Raw genomic sequence first — 24,722 nt, forward strand, 5'->3', positions numbered from 1 at the left:
TTACTTTTCATGAATGCTTGGTTAATTTCTTCCGTTTTCATGCATAATGATAACAAAGATAATATATATAGCACAGTCTGGAGTCTGAGTGGAGGCACATAGTTAATTTCCTCTTATTTTCTTTACTCTTATTAGACACATTTTGACACTGTTTTCCATTTGTGAAATGAGATGTCTTTTGCTACAGCTTGTCATTATCAGCTGCTTGTGACATGAGGATGGCCAGCCCAGCTGGCAGTCCATAGGCAGGGCAGCTTTTCCCCCCTACAGTTAGGAATTGCAAAAACACTTCTACCACTAACATTAATTACATGAAAATATTTCTATAGAAATGCTACCTGCTGAGCAGGGAAGAACTGCTCTGACAAAGTTATACTCCTAAATATTGATAGATTGAATGACGTACTTCGTGTTCCGTAGTAAAATGCTATTAGAGTAGAAGTTAGCAGTGATTCTTGATCTGTGGCAGGAAGCATTGTCTTACACTTTAAAAGAGAGCAATTCTTAGTTTGCCTTAGTCCTTTTTAGTTTGTTCATCTTTAAAGAAAAGTCAGTGTGGTGTCCTTGTTATATGTGACGAGTGGTCTGTTCATTAAAAAGGGGAGGTGTCTTTGTTATTTGTGGTATTAAATATTACAACTGATTTTTTTTTTTTTTTTTTGCCTCAACAGGTATACAAAACTTGGATATGCGGGTAATACTGAACCACAGTTCATTATCCCTTCATGTAAGTATTTGTTAGTGTGTATCAATGCTGAAGTTACTCTTGGAGTTTCTGTAACATGGCATGTAAAAAAAAAAACACATTAAAAAGAGTGACTTGACCTCTGAGAGGTGACACAGAGTAATAATGTGGCTTTTCTGTTTTGCTACGGATACTCAGTTTAGAAAGATACATTCATTACAAAAAGATAGTAATATTTAGGCTAATTTGTTGGACATTGAAATAATGTAAAAATCCAGTAGCATGGCTACATTTACTTTTTTGGAGGTTCTTTGCCGTTTAGTGATTTTTCTGGTAAAACTCTGAGTTGACTATAATAGGAAAAGAGAAATAAAACTGTATGGTTTAATATCTCTAGGGTTTAAAATGTTCTATTTGCCTGGTAGTTGTCAGTATTACAGCTATGTTAACTTACTGTGCTTTGCAAATACAACAAGAAAAAATGTCAGTTTTTTCCCCCATGTAGAATAGCTTATTTATTTGCTCCCTGTCTTCTGAACTCTTTCTCCCACTTGAAGAGATACATTCCTAATCCAGAGAGTGGAACTCACTCAGCTTCCTTTAGAAATGCTTCACCTTTTGACCTCATTCACCACTTGGCAGTTCGTCATTGTTCATCTGTGCCAAAGTAATCACGGATTACATCCTGGTGAAAAGGAATAATTAGCACACCCAGTTTTCCTTGCAAATACAACAGGAAGAGAGCTGGAGCTAATACTGCTTCAGCACAGTGACTGTAAAATAGAACTTGGTAGTTCAGGCTCTGTTAATAGTGTTAATATTTCTAAGAAACATACTTCAGAAAGTAATTTTTGTGGAAAGGTGAGGCTAAGTCACTTGTATGAGAACAAGGAATGCATTAAGAGAATCCTTTCTGTATCTTCTGTTTTGGCTTCAGATAGATATTTCTTAATTACTTGGTTTTTCAAATTAACTTCATTAAGTTTACTTCAGTGTCATGTAAAACAGTACAGTTTTGCTTTTCACACAAAAGCTAGTCTAACATTAGATATAAAAAGTTTCTAAATATTGGAAAAGCCCTTACATTGCTATTTAAACTTCATAGCAGTTGTTAAATTATAAGTGGGCAAGTGGTTATTTAATTTCAGATAAACAGACTTTACATACATAATTTTTCTGAATCTTTAGATTTGGTTTATTTAATTTGAAGATCACTTTCTTGTTCCAAAAAAGAAGAAATATCATGACACTTTAAACACTGGGAATGGAATGACTTGTCAGATCATTAAGCAGAAAAATTTATCCAACAGGGATGCTATTAAAGTAGAAGAGAAGGAGGGGAAATGAGATTTTTTGACAGCCTTTTGATATAGTGTGGGGTGTTGAAAAAAAGGATGCTCAGTGTAGATGCTCCTACAGCTGAAATGGCCCTTGACTGCAATTTTCTCAATAAAAAAGACATTTTTCTCATTTGTATTGCAATCCAAGCTAGATAATTCCAGTAACTGCCTGAGTTTGTGTTAATCCTCTGCCTCGAATGAAATAAAGTAGCACTGGGTTAATCCACATTAGAGAAACAAAAATAGAGTACAGCAGTACCTAGTTTCAAAGTAAAATGTTACAAAAAGCTCTTTGGTGTCTATAAGTTCCTTAATATTATTCCCAGTGGAAAAATGGTTTGGTTTCTCCTTTGACTTCCAGTAGTGGCAGCTGCATTTTATCAGGTTGATTCTCTAAAATTAATGTTTGCTGTTAAACAGGTCTGAGCAGCATTCCTTGTGCCTTGTTCACTTGCAGCTTATCTTATTCACTACTGCTCTTAACAAATTTTTATCTCCTTATGATGTGTTCTTGATTTAATTCTGAATATGCTTCTGTAGAGATGATAAATGCTTGCATGAAAAGTGAAGTAAATGAGAATATATTGGGCCAATTTTTTGATGAGGCTTGGGTTCACTGCTTTCTTCCCTGGCTGCCTTTTAGATTTTAGATCATTAATTTTGCTTGATTTTTATTCACTTAATCAGGTTTTTCCTGCTGTATGTTAAAATGAGAGTCACCTTCTTTCCATTACCCAGTAGTTCCCTTGGTTTTTCATTATTTCAGTTAATCTGTGATAGCTGTTGGCCTTTGCTTTACTTCTAAAAGAAAAAACTGGCTTGAATAGTGTTTCAGCACAAAAATTGCTTCAATGCAAGGATGTTCTTCTTTTTTTTTTTTTTTTTTTTTTTTTTCCCCTAAAAGCTCTTAATTCTTGTGCCAAGCAAACCAAAGGCAACTGCTCTGGGTACTGCTGGAGTGCTGCCCATCCTCAGGCACTGCAGCTGAGGTTTCAGCAAGATTTATTTTCTTGTTTGTATTTTCAGGATATGATTCTTGATTCAGGTTGTCTGCTCCTAATTTCTGCCTTTCAAACGCAGGGCTGAACAAGCTGGCCTCGAGGGCAGAAAAACATTTGAGAGCTCTCATCTTGTTTTAGGCTCATAACAGGGTGAAACTAGTTGGGCTTGAAAGTTGATGTGATCCTGAGGCAAGTGATGGATTTTACCTGAAAGTTCTTGAAGAGAACACACAAAAAATTTCCCCAGGTGTGGAAGCTCTGTAACAATGACCTGAAAATATTTGTCAAGACTCTTCTCTTGACTTGCAGCAAGCACCTGCCTTGCGACATTTCCTTCCCTGTGATTTTAGCTTCTGCTTCCCATCTACTCCCTATTTGGCTTCCTCCGGCCTTCTGCTTCCTCTCTGCTCTCCTGTAAGCAGCTACAGAAGTTGCAGTATGATTCAGTTTTCTTCCTGAAGAGCTCAGAATAATGACTTCTGTTTCATCCTGTTCAGTCTTTCACAATCTTCAACTTCTTGGTTTCTCTGGCTCTGCTTGTGTTGCTCTGTGTGGGAAGGGGAGGGAGGAGGATGGGGAGGATCAATGAACTCAGGGTGCTTTACCCATTAGCAAGCTGCTGATTTCCAGATCCTGTAGCTGTGCTGCCCTGGCTGCTGGGCTTGAGACTGCAGCTGTTTTCTTAAGTTTTTTTTAATCTTAGTTGTGAGCAAACATAACTTCTTGCTGAAGGTGAGAACTGTAAAAATATTTCTGCCATTGAAAAAGCTTTTGGAGGACAACCTTGGAACAGTCGAGGCTGATATTAATGCTGCTTGTACATATGAATTTCCTCATCTGGGTGAAGGATTGTGTTTAAGATTTGAAAAAATACAGCAGATATTGCTGGTGCTGTAGTGCTGGTACCTGGGGAGTGATTCTTTTTAAAAGAATAGCACTAATAATAAAAATTGTTATTGTTACTATTGGAGTGTGTGGAAAATTAGCTCATTTGTTGAATAAAATCTGAGCTCTGTAGGGATATCTTATTTTAGTGATTCTTTTTATATTTTATTTTCCTGATTGCATGTTGAGTGTCTAACAATTAAATTTGTATTTAAGCCCGTTACTGCGTTAACTTTTTAAGTCCTTACCATGCTTACCCGTGACTGGAAGTCAAATTATCTGTTGTTCTGTGTAGCTTTTCTGAGTTATGCTTGAAACAAAGGATGACTGTGATTACAGTATTATCTTTTATCAGTGTAGGTTTGCTTTTTTCAGTGCAGGATATGTGACCTACAATAATGTTTGTGTTCTCTGTTGAAGGTATTGCTATCAAAGAGTCAGCAAAAGTGGTCGATCAAGCACAAAGGAGGGTTTTGAAAGGTGTGGATGATTTAGACTTCTTTATTGGGGACGAAGCAATAGAAAAACCAACTTATGCAACCAAGGTATTAAGAGAAATTTAAAAAATAATTGTTCAATACTGTTTAGCAAGCATCACGTGTACAGTAAATATAATATTAAGAATGCTTTTTGGGTAACTTAAATCTTATTTATTCTTTCTAAAATAAGCTTTGGTATTAGTTTTGTTGACCTTGGGGAGCCTGTGGGAATTTGCAAAGCACTGTGAATATATATTTCCTCATAAGTGAGGCTGGGAGGGTGTGAAGCAGAAATGCCACATTCTCTTGTTCCTTGGCAACTTCTGTCAGCAGCATCAGAGTGGGGCACTGGGCTGGGGGAACTTCTGGTTTATCCCAGTGCCACCAATCTGCTGTACTGAGAAAAATGCAATGTGTTGTCTCTGCTACTCATGGTTGGAATCAGAATTTTGAATAGGTGTCACATGGGAATAGGGGAGGCTTAAAGCAGGGTTTCTTGCCTGTGTAGATCATATACTTTTACTGCAGCTGAAAGCAGATTTTTTGTTTGGTTTTGGGGTTTTTTGTTTCTTTTTTTTTCCTTTTCTTTCCAATTATAATTTGATGTTTTTCTCCAACAGTGGCCTATCCGCCATGGTATAGTTGAAGACTGGGACTTGATGGAGAGGTTTATGGAGCAAGTAATCTTTAAGTATCTAAGGGCAGAACCTGAGGACCATTATTTTCTTTTGGTAGGTAAATTTATGCCCTGCTTAAGAAATTCTGTATGATGAATAACAATGTGCTGATTTATGTAAATTCTTAAATATAAATATGCATCTTTTGAAAACTAAAGTAAATAAATTGCCTGCAGCTTTCTTGACTTGCCTTAAGCCATCCAGGTTCTTTAATTTTCTAAAAATGTTATTGTGTCTGAACAGCAAACATTTTTCTGTTCTCTTCTCATTTCCCTCCAAATTGTCTGATTCATGACCTTTTTCTTTTACTTCTCCACTGAATTCAATAATCTCAAGTTTATATGTTTAAGACAAAAAAAATACTTGTGTTTTGACTTTACATAATTGCAATTATTTTGTTTTTACAGTACTGCCATCTGGATGAAGTATCTAGAGAGTAAATGTCTGTCTTTTATTTTCTGTGAAACTGGAAGGGTTGATTGTCATACTTGGGCTGATTAGATCTAAATTAAGCTCAATGTTATTCTGAAGCATTTGCTATTCCTTAGTATTTTATTTAAGGCCATTGAAATAGGCAATTTGGTTTAGTGTGATATTTATAGATCCAAGTTTGGAATGAGAGGTGTTGGCCATACCTGTTCAAATGCCTTCATCTTTGAAGCAGTAATTAGGTCCAGTTGCTCAAGGCTGTGTCCATACAATCTGTGAATATCTCCAAGGATCAAGATGCCATAACAACCCTGGTCCCATTTTCCAATATTTGACCCCCTTTACGTTACCTTTTCCCCCCCCTCAATACCTGCTTAGGATTTCCCACATTGCAGTTTGTGTCCCTGGCCCCTTGTTCCAACACCTTTGTGAAGAGTCTGACTCCCTCCTCTTTATCCCCTCCTGTTACCCAGTTGCTGCAATGGAAAAGTGATATTTTTTTTCCTCTCAGATATTCTGTAGTACTATCCAAAATGCTCCTTCAGAGTAGAGCCTTGAGTATGTTTGATTGTTCAATGAAAGCTATAGCACACTATTATGGTATGTTTTATGTTGTTCAGCTTCTCTCACTTGAGTACATTCCTACAGCTGAGCATATCTTGTGTTAGAGTGGCTGCCTTCTGAAGGAAAGCGGCTCTTTTCACTGAGAAATCTGAAAAATGTCATTCTTTAAATGTGCTAAACTGCATCCTTTGACATATTTTGATAGTCCTTGATTCTTTCAAGTGAAATCAAAAGTTGTAATGAGCTAACCAACCCACAAAGGGGGACTTCCGTGTAAATGCTTAAGCAGTAACTACTGTAGTTTTTATTGCACTTCTGTTTTTTTCTTTTAATGCAATTTGCATAAATTCTTAAAAGTACCCTTTGTACATTACTATTTTTACATGCTATTGTTGTTGAATGACTCATCTTCCAAAACTTAGGATTTGGTAGTTGTTCATTTTTTTTTTAAAGTCAAATGTTCAGTTTCAATGTAAGTAAAACTCATGGGATTTGGTTTTTTTTGTCTCACAGACTGAGCCTCCATTAAATACTCCAGAAAATAGAGAATATACTGCTGAAATCATGTTTGAGTCTTTCAACGTTCCAGGGCTATATATTGCTGTTCAGGTAAGGGCACAGCTGTTGAAAGTCACAGCTGCACTATTTCTCCTTGGGCTAAAACTAGTTTCACTGTGAAAAGTTGTGTAAGGGATGTTTGGAATATTTTAGGTCCTTCTGGTTGGCAGTTCCAGCACTGCCTGTTTCAGTGGGTAGTCACTGGATACTGTTCCTCTGTTACCTCCATAGAAGGCTTCTGAGCAGTAAAGTATAATATCTGTTGCATCAGAAGTAAATTAAAAGACCACACCACATCATAGTAATTGTATTAATCCAAGAACTGCATCCCTTTCAGTATGAAGTAACAAAAAATGATGTTTGAGCATGGCTGAAAAAAATGTCAGGCAAGAGTCAAAAGTTACATTTGTGCAGCCTCTTTTTTTTAAGCTGTTGTGTAGACATATGTAATATTATTAAATCAGTTTCCATGCTGTAAATTACTATGGGGGTGTCAGTCTGAGTGTCCTTGGGAGGGCTGGTGGAAAGTGGGGTCTGCAATGCAGCTGTTTTACTAGTATTTGATTTTGGTGTGTGGCTTTTCCCAAGGCTGTCCTTGCCTTAGCTGCATCTTGGACGTCGAGACAAGTAGGAGAGCGAACGCTGACTGGTACAGTTATAGACAGTGGAGATGGTGTCACTCACGTTATTCCTGTGGTAAGTGTGCCTCAAAGCTGCACAAACACCTTCAGTGGAGAACAATTTGTCCTCTGAGTTCTCTGAAGTGTACACCTACACAGACTGAAGTAGAGATAGGAGTCTTCAAAAACTTCAGATAATTCCCAGGGCTGTGGGTGTGAGTTTGGCTCATTTTGTAGTGCAGAAGTCTTGAAGAACTTCTGTAACCCTGAGCTTGGCAGGGCTAATTGTCTTTTAGTCAGTTACCTTAAAAGGTGAGTTGCCAAGGCCATGCTAAGTGATGGGCAAAATTCCTTTAGCACATTTCCAATTTGGTTTGTTGGTAAGAGTGAATAGGCTCTTTACAGTAGTCAGTAGAAAAAGTTTGACTTTTCATTTTCATTTAGCTCAGTCCATTTATATAAAAAGTAGAAATAATACGAAGTATTTGAGAGCAGATGTAGTGTTTTTGAGAGTTTTTCTCCATCTGTTCCCAGTGTTTAGTAGTGCTTCAGCCATACAAGCAGGGAGGTTTATATAGCAGAAAAAAACCCCAAACTGCTTGACTGGAAAAAAACAGCCCCGAGGTTGGTTAGTGTTGAATATCTGTTCCAATACATCAGGTTGCTAAAGCAAAAACTTGGATGATTGTGTGATGTTTTATTAAATAATGAGCACTTAGGGCTGCAGTTTCTTTAATGTCAAATTATTGGTTTTACTGCAGGTATGGATTTCCTTTCAGAAAGCTACATATTCAAAATTTTGTAATTGGAATATTTAATAGTGTTCTTCATTTCAAGTGGCTGAGAACAGTTTTCTCTGCCTATATTTCCTGGGGGAGTTAAATTCATGTCTGTGTACCAGATACATTTGTATTTTCAAAATGAAGTTAGATTACAGTTTTTAAGACAAAAATCTATACAAAGCTTTATCATGCCACAGTAACATTTTTTTAAAAACAGTAACATTGGTGGTGGTCAAATGTACACTGCCATGTAGCAATTTCTTACTAATTTTGGTGGAATATAGTGGCTAAATCTTTGTTCAGACTGTTCATCTGAGATAACATACTTTTAATAAGACTTAGGGAACAACTGACACCTCAGACCTTCTATAGGTAAACTTTTAAATTGTACTTAGTAGTGCAAATTGCTGTTTAAAAAAGTGGAACTTTTCCTGATTTGTGGGTATGGTTTTTTTTAAATTGAAATAAGAGTAGGTATTCTATATCATTTGACGCATTCACCTCTTTTGCAGAATGCCATTTATTTGATTTCTGAAATTTTTAAACATGTTGAACAAATTGTCAACAATGTTCCACCACTTCTATAATAAAACAGATAAAAAGGAATTAACAAATGCTTATTTCAGTAGTGAAGTTAACAATAGCGGTAGATTTTTTTTATGACATTATTTTCATGTTAGTAAGACATTTTTGTATGAATGTAAGATGTGTGAATATAGGAAAATTTAAGCATTTTATGAGTGTGATATCTGGATTCTGTTTGGATTTAGCAGGTCTGGTAGGGTGGAAGGCCAACCTTGCACACTTGGTTTCTTTGTTTAGACCAGATATTTTTAATGCATTGATACTGGTCCCCAGGATGAGTGTGACTTGCAAGGGTAGGTTGATGGGTGAGGATGGGCAAGTCTGATGTTCTAAGCAGTCTCAATTCATGTGCTGAAATGATGCATTTTCTCCCTGCTTTCAGAAAATTAATTTTGGTTCATGTGGAATTGTAACGTCTTACGTCAGTGGCTGTGACTGCAGGGCCACATCAGTTATTCTAAAATAATATTTCATGAAACAAGGTTCCTTGACCTTTTTGGTAAGAGTAACCTCATTTTGAAGAGAAAATAAAGGCCAAGGAATAGTGAGTATAGTGATTTGTCTGCCTTATGTACTAGTGACCTTTCTGTTCCTTCTAACCTTGTAAGAATTATGAACCAATGCAAAGTAAAGTAAGGCTATACTGTGAAGAATTGGATTTGTGGTAATTAAATGAGCCAGTCTTAAAGGGCTTCAGCCTCAGAATCAGAGGTAGTGGATAGGAGTTTAGACTCCATGTCTTTCTCTCTCCCCCCTGAGCTTTGTTGAAAGTGGTTCTTATCAGTATCTTTGTGCCCATTAATTTTGTTTACAGGCTGAAGGATATGTGATTGGCAGCTGTATCAAACACATTCCAATTGCTGGGAGAGATATCACGTACTTCATTCAGCAGTTGCTGAGGGAGAGAGAAGTAGGAATTCCTCCTGAACAATCCTTGGAAACAGCTAAAGCAGTGAAGGTAATGTGAATGTTGCAGATGTGAAGATTTTGTATCACAACTTGATATATGGTTTTAAAGTGCGACAATATCTGAAAATAATTGTACTCTGACTAATGGTGCTCTAAGTAATATAAAAATGTCTAAATAATATAATAATATGAAGTAGCTTAAACCCAAGGTTTACAGTTGGGTTATACTCAGTCTGGCCTGGAACTTCACTCTTCACCTGTTGTCTCCCCTTTCTCTTCCCCTCCATTATCATTATTGTTGTTGTTATTGTCCTGTTATTATTGTAGTGTTCTGTAGGAAGAACTATTGGTTGAATGTGTCATATAAAGAGCTGTAATTGCTCTATATTCTTTCTGAATATTAATGTGTTCTTTTTTGTAGTACACATTAGAGAACAAAGCTATTCTGAAAGACATTCAGTCCAAAGTACACTTAAATTTTGTTTCTCTGGCAGTTCTTCAATGTACTTCAGAATTAATTTCTCACAATCATCAAAGTTTAGAGGAAAAGCAGAAGAAAAGTAATTTAGCTCAGCAAGAGCTTTCAGTGCTGCACAGAAATGATCTGTAGTAGCAGAGCCATTATCTACCTGTGTACAGTAAATGTCAGTTCAGCTGTTTTGAGGCCTATTCTTTATCTGCCAGTTTAATACTTACTCTTAAAAGTTTAAATTACTACACTTTTTGAAATTTCTATACTTTGGATGGTTCTAACTGTATCCATTCAATTTTCAGGAGCGCTTTAGTTATGTTTGCCCTGACTTAGTAAAAGAATTTAACAAGTATGACACAGATGGTACAAAGTGGATTAAACAATATACTGGAATTAATGCTATCTCAAAGAAAGAATTTACCATTGATGTTGGTTATGAGAGATTCCTGGGGCCAGAGATTTTCTTCCATCCTGAGGTAAGTTGATTTGAATTGTCTGTACTTCCTGTTTTAGATGCATTTTAGATGAGAGCAGAGAAATCCTATTTGCAAAATTGTAAGGAAGTGGTTATCCTGACTTACATTTCTCCTTATTTATAAATAGATACCAGCTATTGTTGCAAGCCAGCATGATTTGATTCTTGATTGCTACTAATTTTTATAAAAATTCTGGTTGATACATGAAGTACTTATAAATGGCAGCAAAAATATTTGCCAGCTGTTTGCATTGTTAGTTTTCATGCCATCTCTAGAATTATAGAATGGTTCTTACCTTGTTTCCTCTTTACCACTTTTCCTTTGCAATACATGGTCCTCCACATTGACTTGTCTTGATTTTATCCTTGATTGCAGTTTGCTAATCCTGACTTTACACAACCAATCTCAGAAGTAGTAGATGAAGTTATTCAGAATTGTCCCATTGATGTTAGACGTCCTCTATATAAGGTCAGTAGCTAGAATGTCTTTTTTATATATACTGGTTTTAGAAGAATTGTGATTTTTATCAAAGTACATATTTGAAACTCTTAAAAACCAAAACCAAATGAGCAAAATTAACCATTTTTCTAGAAATGAATCCAATATGCAGAAGGCTTTGTTGTTCACGTAGATGTTTTCAGAATGTGTTTTTTCATTAGGGAAATGAAAAACTGAGTGAAAGTGGTGAGATGTAATAAGACATAAGTAGATTTTAAAGCACAGCCAATTTTAATGACAAACTCTTTGTGAATTCATGTTGTGTCATATTTGTGTTAGATATTTTAAATCTTACAGTAAAGGCATACCTGCTAACTGCAGCTTTAAAAACTGTGTTTAGATATTTAAAATTTAGGAACTGCAGGAAACTGGAGACCTTCATTTTCAGATGTGGTTAACCAATTTTGTTGTTCAAAACAGAATATTGTCCTCTCTGGAGGCTCAACCATGTTCAGGGACTTCGGTCGCCGTTTACAGCGAGACTTGAAAAGGACTGTTGATGCCAGACTGAAACTTAGTGAAGAACTTAGTGGTGGCAGACTGAAGGTTGGTTTGTGCAGCTCATGCAGTTAACAAGCCTCTGTTACCTGGAAAATGTACAAATAACATCTTGCAATGATCGTGGTCTTTGTTGAAATGTCTTTATCTTATTTGAAGTTCCTATAGAGGCTTTTCAGAGATTCATCCTTTACACTGATCACATACCAGCAGTTGGCCACTCCAGCTGTCTTTGTGCTTGGTGTTTATTGATCGGTTACAATTCATTGTGCTTGGTCTTTTGAGCTTAAAGATAAGAGATGAATCAAGCTCATTGTTGAGCCACCAGGAGGGTCAGGAGCATGTGTCCTGTGAGGAATGAGTGAGCCTTGATTAGAGAAGGGGGAAGGCTTTGGGACTCCTGATAGCACCTCATTACATATGTGGGGAGATTATTGATTTTAAGGTTCAGCTGGATAAAACCCTGAATACCTTCCTCTGACTTCATAGCTGACCCTGCTGTGAGCAGGAGGCCAAACCAGAGACGTGATGTGGTCCCTTCCCTCCTCAATTATCTTACATCATATTATCTTATCCTACAAGGGACTTTGTTTTTTTACTAAACTGCATGATCCTTAATTTGTGTTTTTTCCACTTCAGACTTCTGACCTAACTGTTGCATTCTTCTGTTGTCTCTACATAAATAAAAGAGCAGCAGAGGAAAAATAAAGTGTTTTTTTCCTTTTAAAGCAAAATTGAAGTGATTTTCCTCATTTATTTTTTAGTAGCAATCTAGCTAGGTGAGCTCAAACAATCCTTTAAAGCCCCAGCAGTGCTTTATAATATGCCATGGTAGGCAACTCTGAAATTTCAGTCATACACAGTTCTCTGGCTCAAGAAACATCATTTAGTCTCTGTTTTCTTTAGTAGACTTTTACCACTTAGTAAGGAAGCAGAGTCTGAGTAAGGAAATTGGATGTGATTCTTCTTTTCTTCAAAGTGCTGGGCATGGTAAAGAATCACTGGCTGGAATTTTGCAAATGTGTTACAGAACATTTTTAGATGCTGTTTCAAATTTCAGCGAGTTGGGCTGAAACAAATTAAATTCTGAAACTGTTACATACACTGCTAGTTTTGATTAACACAAGGAATGAAGGTTGTGGCTGACTGGAATGAGTGCTGTAGTTGAGAAAAGCATGACTGATTCTATTGATCCTGGATAAACTTTTAATCTGCAACTGATGCTTTTTTAGAGCAATTATGTGAAACTTAAAAATTAACCTCCTAAAGTGTGTTTTTTCTGAAAGGTCTGGGTAGTATGGATCAATGCTTATAACTGCATAAATAAATAGTCCATCAATAAATTAATCAGAACATAATGTGAAAAAAATGGGTGTGAATGCAAGTACCTCTTTATGCCTGATAAAGCAGGTAACTGTTGCTCTATAAGCAGGAGCCGTTTCTTACTCTTCACCGTACAAGGGAAAGTCTGATGCTGTAATTGTAAATTTACATACACAGCATCTAAGAAAATACTAATTTATGAAAAGTAAGCTTGGTATATACACTCCTTTAAAACTAGGTCTAGTTTTTACCAGCAGAAGTGACTTTTAATGTGTTCCTTTTCTCTCCTCCTTTCTGCAGCCGAAGCCCATTGATGTCCAAGTCATTACACACCATATGCAGAGATATGCAGTCTGGTTTGGAGGATCAATGCTGGCTTCCACAGTAAGTTTAGCTGTAAAGCTGAGCATGTTTGAGCCATTCTGACTGTGCCTTTGGAGCTCTCATCACCCCTTCGTTGTATATTGAATGTGGTTGGGGAATTTCTGATAGACCTCAGGTAGTAAATAGACCCTTCCTGCCTGCCCTGAAGTTTTTTGCATTAGACTGTGAAGACTTGGAAGAGCAAATGAAAGCTGAATTAAAGCTTTGTGTGAGTTGTTAAATAGTGCATTTTAGTTTTGTGGCAGAATATATTCTTTGCATTGGTGTTTAGCCATGTGTGATGTAAGTTAATTTTAGGATTTCTGTGCTATCTTTGTTTTTTCCCCACTGGCTACATAAAAGTTGCTATTGTTAAAATAAGGTGTCTATACCATACACTAATGTTCTTTTCCTTCCCTTTACAGCCTGAATTCTACCAAGTATGCCATACCAAAAAAGATTATGAAGAGATTGGCCCTAGCATCTGTCGTCACAACCCTGTGTTTGGAGTCATGTCTTAAAGCTGACCCTGCAGGGGTCGGGGATGGGGAAGTGGGGAGGAGGAAGAGTCTTTCTGATTACTTGTTTGTCTGATGGCTGGTATTAAGATAACAAACATGACTTGACAATAAGGAAAAGACCAAACACAATTAAGCAGGATCATTTTAATAAGTGTCTCAACATACGGATGTAGTGGAAAGCCAAAATGATCACGTTTTTTCTTTAGATTGATTATTTGAACCTGTGCGTAACAAAACAAAAAAGTGGATTTTAGTTCTTTCTGTGCCCTGATATTTTGTATATTAATGAATTATCCAAGATTTGATGGGATTTGATGGTGTGTAGATAGTCAGCTCTCTAATGCTTCCATTGTACCCCTTCATGGGTGCAATACAGGAGCTTGTTTATATTTCATACTTTTTTATACTTTGAGGAAAAATATGAATAAAAGAAACTGTAATATTTGAGGAAAAAAATTTACCAGTGACCAACTTGAAAGTAAATTAAAAGAAAAAAAAGTCATGAGTCATGCAACTAGCTCTTGCAAATCATGACCAGTCTAAATCCTGGGTTCCATACAATGCGAGTGCTTTTGGAACTAAGAAGCTACTATCTTGGATTAACCAATGCCTGCTAGTGCTTTCTGATTACTTGGTGCATTTTCATACTATCTCTTGCTTTAAAAAAAAAAAAAAGTAAAGACAAGACTGTTGGACCAGTATTGCAGTTCTGTAGTGTCATTTCTAATTAAACCAAATAATCAGGTTATTAAAATTTGGTGTATTTAAAGCCTAACACCATTCCAATAAAGGCACAAAATTTCTTTTTATGTTGGTGTCAGACTTGTTAATCTCATGACATGGGAAGTTTTGAGCATGGGTCCCTACATATCTGCTGTGGCTTTTGAGGAGTGAGGTTGGTCTGTGAGGTAGAGATGTAATTTGCTTTGTGTAACTCAAGTGTGAGCATTTTAGAGGTGCAGTTTGTGTGTTCAGCTAGATAGCACTTACCTAGAGAAGCCTGACAGCTCCTCCACTGTTGGGTTTGTTCATCTACTTTGTTCTGTAACTTTTTTCCCCCCACTTTCTTGCAGGTGGTGCTATTCAGGAGTCAGCACTGCGTTTTCAATCTCTGTGGTTTTTCTGCAAGAAAATACCATATAGATAAAAATAAAGTGAAAACAATCTCTTTCTCATTCTTTCTAGGAAGAGCACTTTATGTAGTGATTGGAATTGCTTACAATTTCTGTTGATAGTTGATGGGAGAAAACTTTTCCTTAGGCGCTTCTGAGCCCATGGTGGAGTTGAGGCTGTTTGCACAGAAGACCACAAGAGGGAGATCTGGTTTCTTCTGAGTTGCAAAGATGCCTCAGATTTTTATCAGAGAAGCTTATCAATTGCCAGAGCTTCAAAACTTGGTAAATGTAACTCCAAAACAAGGATAAATGTGGGAAAGTGTTTTTAAAGCAAGCATTGTAAAACGTTTACATGCTGGAATCAAACAGAAAATGGTGCAAACAGGAAATTGTTGAACAATTTCATTACAAAACTCTATTAGTAACATCTTCCCTATCACTGATACAGTTTTGTAGTTTTTTTGTAAGTCACTGTTTGAGTCATAACTGTACACTGATTCCTGTGGTAAGAAAGACCAATAGGCAAATACACATTAAATAAAAAAGTTAATTTGAATTGTGCTTTTCCAGCAGTCCTGGTTCTGCAACAGTATCATACTCTAGTGACAGGATTTTTTTAAAACACTGCAATGGCCTGAAGCTAAGGCAAGAGTTTTTTTCCTCTCTAGAAAAGAAGAGTCTTTAAAATTCACTTGAAAAACTCAAATTTCTGACACATAGATAACTAACAGTGAGCAAGTGCAAAGAAAAGGAGTGAATTCCTCTTCCTGTCACACACAGCTGTGGGGAGATCTCAAGTGTTGCACAAATTCTGTGTTCATCTTCCTGAGGCTCCAGGGAAGCTGCTTTAAGCTTCTATTTGTCATTTGTGTAGAAGGGGAGGGATAGCAACCTTACACAACCATTGGGGTTTTTTTTTGTTTTTTTTTTTTTTTTGGTAGCTGTGATCTAATGAAGTAAGTGGGAGTTTTTTGTTGTTTGTTTTCTTCTCTTTTTTTTTTTTTTTTTTTTTTTTTCCCTCCATCTTTTGGCTTACTTTAGAAACGGACCCAGCCACAGCTGATTTGGGGTATGTTAAAAGAGCTAAAAAAAAGTATGAATAGCTCCTATTAATGACTTGGAGTGCATGGAGAGTCATCAATATTTAAACACACCAGACATAATACTAAAATCAGCCTTGTACAGTGGGAATGACTGGCTGGAAATGGCTCACATCAGTGTTCTACACCTGTAACACCAGATCCAAATCTGATCTGCTGCTGGTGAGTGGTGGAGGGGCTGAGCAGCCTCTGGGTAGGTCATCCCAGAGATTGTGTAGAGCACACATTGCACAATGTGAAACAGAGGCATTTCCAGAAACTCCCTCTGCAATCTTGACCCTTGGATCTCCCCTTGTTCTGTGTTGGGTTGGGCTTAAAGCATCCAAAAGGTTAATTGCAGAGGCAAGTGTTTAAAAAAAAAAAACAACACATATAAGGAGATTATATTTTTCTTCTCCAAAGGCTTGTTACTGGGGAGGTTACAGGAAAAAAGCAATTTTACACCTATGTAGGAGGATTTAATGGGACTGATATCTAGGAGTAGCTTTGTGTCTGTCCTGTGACTGGCTGACAGAATCCCTTAGCAGGGCAATGCTGAAGGGCAGAGGAGTCCAGGAAGGCTGGGCATTCTTCAAGAATGAAATCTCAAAGACACGGGAGCAGCTCTCCCCATCTGCTGAAAGATGAGGCAGCCTTTTCCAACTTACTGATTTTAGGATTCTATAAAGGAGACTTACACTTCTACTGTCCTGCTGCCTGCAGGATGAGCTGGAGCACTGCTGCTTTTGCATAGAAAATTGCAAAGAGCCCTAAACAGTTCCAGTCTGCCTGAACTTGGGTCACTTTCCTCTTCTCCAGGAGTTTGGTTTTATTTCAGTAGATGAGGTAGGACTCCAGGTTTAATTGGCTTAAAAGCTGATATTTTCATGCAGCTGAACTTGGAATAAATCAAAGGTCTCTGCCAAGTCAGTTTAGGCTCATCTCTTCATTTTGTGCAAATGTTTGTACCAAAGGCTAGATATTGTTGGGATGAATGAGTTACTGCTTGAAAAGCTGTCTGGAGGCGACTGCTGGGCTGGGCTGCTACTGCCAGCTGTGGGGTAGTGCTGTGCAACCTCCCTGCCTGGTAACTCTGGTGTTCCTGTGTAGGACAAAAACTCCTGTGGCAGTAAAGTTAGGAGAAATACGTTGTTAGCATCACTTAGTTGCGGGTTTGTTGTTTTGTTTATTTTTTTATTTCCCCCACAGGAGCAAAGTGGTGGAATAACCAGCTCCAAGTGCCAGGCCCCTGTTCTGATACAAGCCTTTTAGTTACCTATTTTAAATGGCACAGAGATCCCAGCTCCCATATGGATGCTGCAGATGTCTATTTCAACAATTTTATCAAAATCTGGGTTGCCAAAGCAAAGGCCCAGCCTGACCTGTGTTGGCTGCAGGTGTCCCTCACCTCCATGAGAAGTGATGCCCCCCAAGTGTTTGGGCTGTAGCATACAGAGTGGCTGTAGTTTTTTTTCTCCCCCCAAAGTTGTTTTTAGTGTAAATGCACTTACTGCTGGAGGGAGGCCCAGAGAGTACAGCAGCAATTTTAGTTTATAGGAGCTGGAGGTGTAGTGCTTGATTGTAACACTGCTACAGCTGAGAAAAGTGCTTGGGTTCTTTTCTTATTGTCATGAATTAAAAGGTCAAGAAAGATGTTTTGTTTGAAAGACAGACCAGCACAGAAGAAACTATTTCTGCTTCGTAGAAGCCCAGAAGCTGAACTGCTCTATGAACACCCAGGACAAATCTCTTTTAGCATCTTAGAGTAGTTCCAATTTTTTTTTTTATAAATGCACATTAGCTGGAGAAGGGGTTTAAATACATCTCTCCTTCCCAGCTACATGCCCTGGCTACTCAGCTGTATGGAAAATTTTCTTCCTGGTCCTGCTTGGCTCTCCCTATCCCTCCCTTGTTGCAGAGCCCAAGGCTGGGCCTGATGCCAAAAGCATGGCAAGGGTCTGTCTGCAGTGACTGCTCTGAGATGAAACCCCCAAAGCCTCCATTTGGCAAGGTGCTGTTTAGTTGTGGGTTGGTTTTATTTTCTCCAACTTCTGAACTCTGTTTTAGCCAGACCATGTTAGTGGTGAAAAATACCAAAAGTTGTGCCTCAAACAATAATAAATAGCAAATATGAAGCAACTGGTAAAACTCCCAAAGAAGCCAGAAAATCAGGAACATGCACGGATCTGTTGTAATGCAGATTTGCAGCTGAAGCACCGTGGGGGTGGGAGGGGGCAAGTGGCCTTACTGCAGCACGTTCCACGTTTCAGTTGTCTGAGGCTGTGCCTGGCAGGAATATGCAGCCAGGGTTTCTTTCACACATCGCCACAGGATGGCACTTTCCCACAAGAAATCCTGCGTGGCTGCGGCCTGGAAAACCCTTTAGCACAACCTGCCTGGAAAAAAGCAGCTCACTGAAAGCATCTGATGGCAAACCTTCCTGGAAAGGCTGGTGCCTTGTAGTCACATCAGGCTGAGGAAGATTAGAGCCTCGGCTTTCTGTGTGGAGCCAAGCAATCAGTGTCTCCCTGCAGATGCTCCCGCCAGAAGTGGTGGGAGATGTCCTACGGATGCTGAGCAGGACTGAATTTCTCAGCACAGGGAATACCAGAGGTGCATTGAAAGGGAATCAGTGAGTGGGAAGATGTCACATGCAATATGTGACACCACTTCAGGGGATAACTGCGAGCAGGTTTTTGTACTCTCACTGCAATTCAGTTCTGAATTACCTCAACCTTTCCTTGCAGCTGGTTGTAGGGAGCGCACAAGAGATGGCACAGGCATGCACCCATCACACAAGCAGAGATAAAGCCAGGGAGAGCTTTGCTTATCATGGTCCTGAGAGAGATTGGTTGTAGCAAGGTTCTGCTTGTCCCCCACAAAGTTTAGGGAATGATAATCCTACCCTGCTACAATGATACTGCACGGATGTCTCAGCACGGCTCTCAGTATGGCTTGCCAGGCATTTCTGAGCAAAATGTGCTGTTGCCTGAGGGTTGTTTTGGGGAAGAGGAGTATTTTTGCATTGTTTTGGGGAGCTGAGCCGTAACCAGGCTGCTCTGGTCTAATCACAGTGTTCAGCCTCAGCAGACACCCTGGAAGTTGTCCTGGGCTGGGACTGGGCAGCAGCTGTGTGTGCCTCTTGTATTTACAGACCCCTGAGTATTTATAGAAAAACTCCTCTGATTATTGCTAATGTACTTTGATCTCATTGAAGTTGTGACCTGGCAACCTTCTGCTCCTCTCTCACCTCCATTAACCCATCTGACCTACAAAAAGTCTAATGTGGTTTATTTGCCAAATGTGGAAGCTGACAGCAAGGTCCAAAAGGGCAGATACATCTTTCCTCAGCTGTGAAACACCTTGAGAGGGAGGATGATTTTGTAATGTTTGTGCAATCTCATCTAACTCGTGGTCCTTCCACTCTTGTATCCCTGCGTGCCCTGCAGCACCCTGGCAGCTGCTAAAATCTGTCCAAGCCAGATGAGCACGGGCCCATCTGCAAGGTAAAGGTGAGAGAGTGTCTGACACATCAGGAGCTGAGCCAGAGGGGCTGAGCACAGAATGTGGAGCGGGTGAACGGGAGGTGCATCCCACAGCACAGCCCGTGTGTTTGCCCAGGTGATGCTGGGGCTCCTGGCGTTGTTCTGGTGGTGGACTCGGTCACTTGATCCTTCAGCTCCTCACTGCATGGAGGCAAAAGCCTCTGAGTCTCTGGTCTGGGAAACTGGTGATGTGATGGCAGCTTTTTGATGGCACAAATACTGCCCACCAAATACCTACTGTCCCTTGCTCCCCCTCCTCCTCCTGTTGTACTCAGGAAAAGGGTTTCTCATTTATTGTCTGTGCCCTACAGAGCTGAATAGATCAAAACTAATGATCAAAGGGATGACAGAAACAATGCTCTATGACCTATGTGGGATCAATGTATCATTTTGTAGCACTCTGCAACTGCCCTCCTCTGCATGGTTTGTTTGTTGTTTTTTTTTTTTTTTTAATTCCAGTGTGTCCATCATTTCCCTAATGAATGGAGTGTGTTTGCTGTGGTAATGGCACCAGAGCTGAGCACCAGGCTGAGAAACCAGATGGCATGGGGACTAGGGGACTCTGTGCCATTTGTGGTGGTGTCCAGACCACAGTCATGGTTCAGCTGTGCTGCCTGAATGCAGCCTTCCCCTTCAGGCCTGCTCCCACCTCCTCTCCCAGCTGAAGAACCTACAGGATAGCAGTTGTTAAATGCTTTCTCCAGGTAATGGCTGCCTGGGCCAGGTGCTGCGACCCACTCCAACCCTAATGAGAATTGCAGCAGCTGCTTTTCCAGCCTCCAGAAGACAGGGAAACCAAATGGCAGACTATTTTCCAGCACTGTAAACAGTTTAAACATGTTATAAATGAGTGTGTTAGAGGGACAGATAAAATATACCTGGAGCTTGTGTAGACAGAGGGCTTGGTATGCAGTGGGGTGGGATTTGGACTGACAGACCTGCAGCTGGGGTCTCCATGGTTTCCTTTTTGCAGCACCTCTGTGCAGCCTGGAACCCTGACTTTCACTTGGAAGGTTAATTATCCTTTAAATGAGAGCTCTGTTTGGCTCCAGCAGTCAGAGCAAGGCCAAGAAGTCAGACAGAGGGACTGCCCAGGGCTGAATCCTGAGGGTCACTGCAGGTGAGCATCCAGAGCTGGACTGGAAGAAGGGGCAGCTTTCCTTACCTGCTCCTTAGCCCACCCAAGCATCTCCCCTGACAGCTTTTGTGACCACATACATGCCTTCTGCTGGGTACACAGGCTGTTGGTCCTTAGAAACAGAATTTTTGTTAAATACATAGCTGGGTAGCAATTTATTAATTTTCATAGAGTTCTTGCTCTTCAGAAACTCAAGCAAGCTGGAGTAGCTTAAACAAAAAATCTGAGGAGAAATTCACTGGCATAAAAAAATTGCTGTTAAAGGTTTCATTCAAAACATACTAAAAATGTGAAATTTTATTGGCAGAAAACATTTGCACCTGCCTGGTCCTATCTGCAGGGTTTTTCTCTCTCTGGTGGGCAGTGCTGGCAGCTGCCTCAGCCCTGATCCTGGGGGAGGAGGTGCTGCTGCTGCAGGGCCATGTGATGTAGGGCTGCAGTGAGTCCCCTAAGTCTCCTCAGATGTGTGGCCCCTGCTCACCTGCTGCTGTGGCCAAAGCCAGAAAGTGATGAAAATCACTCTGTTGCTCTGTTTGCTGTCTTTCCCAAAGGAAAAAATATTTCACTCTTCATGAGTATTAATGACAATGCAGGATTTATTTTGCCTCTCTGACTTTAAGCCCTGATTCACATTAAATACCATTTGGGGTTTTTTTTTCCATTGTTCAGCATAGGGATAACTTCACATGTGTTGTTTCTGGTGTGTTTGAGCAGCAGAGGAGAAGGGAGGGGGACTGGGAATTCCCTGAGGCAGGACAAATGTCCAGACCTAAAGAGGAAGGTAATGAAGGTACAGGGGCTCCTCTGGGGTGGTAGATCAGGAAAGGCACTTTTCCAATACATTATAAACAATCAATACCTGCTGAGAAAGCAGAAGGAAGGAACTGCAGGGCTGGGAGTCTCCTTGCTTCAAACCTCATGCCTGGAACTTTTGGACAGCACTGTGGCACCACCAGCCCAGCCTGGTGACTTCCATCGCCTTGCACCCCTCACCCAGGCTTTGGCAGCAGCATCCAGAGTCACCTTCCTGGGGCTTTCTCACTGCAGTGAAGTTATAACTGGAAGTGTCAGCCTTTCAGCCGGGGGATGGTGCTCAAATTCACACAGGGCGTAAAAAAGGAGGCAAAGAATATAAAATGAGAGGCAACTGCAAAGATACAGAAAAACTTAATTCAGTTTTTATACTATTTGTATTTGCTTTAACAGCTTTGGCTTGCCACTGACCCAGCACACTGGCTTAAGTGAACACGTAAAAGGTGCACATTAACTTGGTAAACACAAGAGACTTTTCAATATTGTCTTTATATTGATGTGCACAGGTGGTATTGAAAAGGCATTTCACTCATTCACAGCTGGACCACACACTGTGAAGCTGTCATGTATATTAGGTTTTAGGTAGAAGTGGCTCAGATAACTCCAAATCTGCCCTTTTCATTTAAAAAAAAAAATTAAGATGTGATGGGAAAGATCATTTAACACCCAGGTCTTTACATCTTGAGAGACTTGCTGCATAACATTTTTTCTATAGTGCCCCTCTGCCATGATTTTTAGGTATTACATGGAAATAATGTGATAATTAAAATCTGATGTGAATTTAAATAAATTACACAACGGAGGAGTGTATCACTTATGGCACTGAGGTGCCTGAGCTCTTTATACATGAGTGGGGATGGTACCCCTGCAGTAAGGGGCCCTTTGCCCGGGGGGTTACTGCCTGCATGCTCCAGATGGAGTTTTGGATAAGCAGCTCCACGGTAAAAGGGTGAAGGCAATCAGGAAAAAAGGAGGGGAAGGACCGACAGGCTCCTGTTCTTAGTGGCTGTAATATAATAACAGCAAATAGAAATTTAAATTAGATTGCTCTCCAAGATTACTACCCAATAATTGGTCAAGGAGTCACATAACTTACTGAAATCTAATTCTTACACTTTATGCCTATAAAATATCTGTTGATGCATTTTCTCTCACCTCTTTTCTTGCAGGAGCATTGATCATTTTATTGTTAAGTCTGATGTTGGATACAAGTGCTAATACTGCTGCTAGAGTTCTTGGTCTGCATGCAGCTGTGTTTTGGAGGAGATCACTAAGCCTTTGGAGTATGATTTACTGCAGCAGCAAAACTTGCTCATCCCTTTCTGGGCTCACCTGAGTTAAAAATACAATCTCCTCTTAAGACAGCCCCGCACACAGCTGGGTGTAATTCAGCCCACAGCTTCTGCTGCCTTAATTCACAAAGATCAATTTACAGAGGGAAGCCTCCAGCTAACTGATGCCAGGTGGTGGCTTTGGCTTCCTGAGGGGGTGGGTGACAAATACCAGTGGCCTGAAACAAATCAAGGGCTAATGCTGTGGCACAGAACGGTGCAGGATGCCTTCTGTCTGCGGGTATCTAATACAGCTAACAAGCAGCTAACACTACTGCCTGATTTGGCAGGAATTATTACCTGCTGAATGGCTTAATAGATTTCTAGTTGCTGTGTGTATAATTTTCACTAGTCCCCAAAGGAAAGCTATATAATGTTTGCCATAGTTGTTTGTAGAATTGGGATGCACCACAGGTGTACTTTGAACTTCACAAACTGCTCTGTATTGCATCCCATTATGCTCCTTGTGGGGCTGTAATTACTGGGAGCTCTTCTGGGGCAGCGGCTGCTACTTGGGATGTGATTTTCCAAAGCAGGACCTTACACTGTCTGGCCTCCCTTTGTCACTGCAGTGTTTGCCTTCATTATCTGTAGTGCACAGACATTGGTAAATCAGCCCAAGTAACTCTAGGACAGCTTAGAAATATGTTTAGTGCTTGCCTTCAGAGGTGTTTTTTTATGAGGGCTGTGCTTTAAAATAAAGTAAGATTTGAAAAATGATTTTGGGAAGTGGGCCTTTTTCAATAGCTTTTAAAAATACTGTATTTAAAGTAGCAACATGGTCAAAGGTTTAATTATTTAGGCGGTCTACCTTATAGGACAATAATTCACTATTTCAGATTCTAGTTCAAGAGGAAGAAATCGATTCCAGTAATGCTTAGAAATAATCAATTAGATTCTGACAAGATTCCCTGTACCTGTGTCCCTATATTAGGGGAGGAATGGTGTGATGGGGGTGTGAAATGAAGAGAAGGACCCAGGCATTGAACACAGAGGGGTCTTGCTCACATTCATTAGTCAAGATGATTGCAGCAGCCAAATATTTGATTAAAAAGATATATAAGTACCCATTAAATAAAATAAGCCTGCACAGGTCTTTGGCTGGCGTGTCTGAAAACGCCATAAGCCTGGAATTGCAGCATGCAAAGTGAGGGGAAGACTCTGTGAAGTGCCCACCTAAGGGACCTGTGAAAATTAATGCCACAGCAGAAATGCTCTTTAAAGGTCAGCCAGGACTGTGAGCCAGCCTGGGAGCTCAAAGCACTTGTTTAGCACAGGGCTGCCTGTTTTGTGGAATTGTTTTTCAGCAGAGGGGTTTTAATTACAGTAACACTTTGTGCATCCCATGGTTCTTCTGTCAGAGGAAGTGGAGGAACTCCCCACCCTACAAAACAAAACAAACCAAACCTGCTGTCTGCCTGCTCCAGATTGGTGCATTCCCACCATTTAGCAAAGAGACTTTAAGGGAGAGCAAAGGATTTGGTTCATGAGGGCTGGTGATGGCACAAGAGTTCTGCACGTCACATCCAACTGCTCTGGCCAGGCAGTGATCCCTGTGGCTCCAGGCTGCTCCAGGGTACCACTAGCTACAGCCAAAAATATACCTGTAGAAAAGGGATATACTGCTTGTAATCTGGGGATGTTGCTTGTGAAATGTGTTAAAAATATACCAGAAGTATATTACATCCTCAGTAATCCTTGAACATGCAAGCAAAATTCTTGGTGCTCTATGGGCAGAAGCGAGGAAAATCAGAGCTGTAAAGGACCTTTTAAAGCTCCATTTTTGTTCTGACTGCAAGTATCACTAGCTAGAGCTAGTTTAAAATAATGCCAATGTCCAAAGGGTTTCTGCAAGTAGAAAATGTAATGAAAATCCAAACAGCCATTTAATGGTGAGAGCAGTCACTGTTTCATGGGAAGAAAAGCGTGTTTTCTTGCTATGCACAAAAATTAGAAATGCCTAAAAAGATGCCATTTCTGTAAGGGTTTTTCATGCTGAAGCTTCACCAAAACCACAGAAAAGTGCAAGCAGGAAT

At 39.7% G+C, this 24,722-nt stretch overlaps 1 protein-coding gene across 1 annotated transcript; it reads left to right on the top strand.

The window, feature by feature from the left end:
* The first annotated feature begins 631 nt into the window (after positions 1 to 631).
* On the top strand, positions 632 to 14,474 carry ACTR3 (ARP3 actin related protein 3 homolog). Its single transcript, XM_017740241.1, has 11 exons — positions 632 to 727; positions 4,332 to 4,456; positions 5,011 to 5,121; positions 6,574 to 6,669; positions 7,207 to 7,314; positions 9,420 to 9,563; positions 10,289 to 10,462; positions 10,838 to 10,930; positions 11,381 to 11,506; positions 13,082 to 13,165; positions 13,570 to 14,474. The coding sequence occupies exons 3-11, from the start codon at positions 5,050 to 5,052 to the stop codon at positions 13,663 to 13,665; spliced, it is 993 nt and encodes a 330-aa protein (XP_017595730.1). The 5' UTR covers positions 632 to 727; positions 4,332 to 4,456; positions 5,011 to 5,049; the 3' UTR covers positions 13,666 to 14,474.
* The last annotated feature ends 10,248 nt before the right edge of the window (positions 14,475 to 24,722 follow it).

This window comes from Corvus brachyrhynchos, unplaced genomic scaffold, assembly GCF_000691975.1.
Source record: "Corvus brachyrhynchos isolate BGI_N302 unplaced genomic scaffold, ASM69197v1 scaffold126, whole genome shotgun sequence".
In the NCBI taxonomy this organism is placed as follows: Eukaryota; Metazoa; Chordata; class Aves; order Passeriformes; family Corvidae; genus Corvus; species Corvus brachyrhynchos.

Bases quoted from the DNA above. Each gene is read 5' to 3' on its own strand.
- ACTR3 (XM_017740241.1), top strand. From the start codon at position 5,050: ATGGAGAGGTTTATGGAGCAAGTAATCTTTAAGTATCTAAGGGCAGAA. The intron at 6,670-7,206 runs GTAAGGGCACAG...GCTTTTCCCAAG, and splicing joins GGCTATATATTGCTGTTCAG to GCTGTCCTTGCCTTAGCTGC. The intron at 13,166-13,569 runs GTAAGTTTAGCT...TTCCCTTTACAG, and splicing joins GATCAATGCTGGCTTCCACA to CCTGAATTCTACCAAGTATG.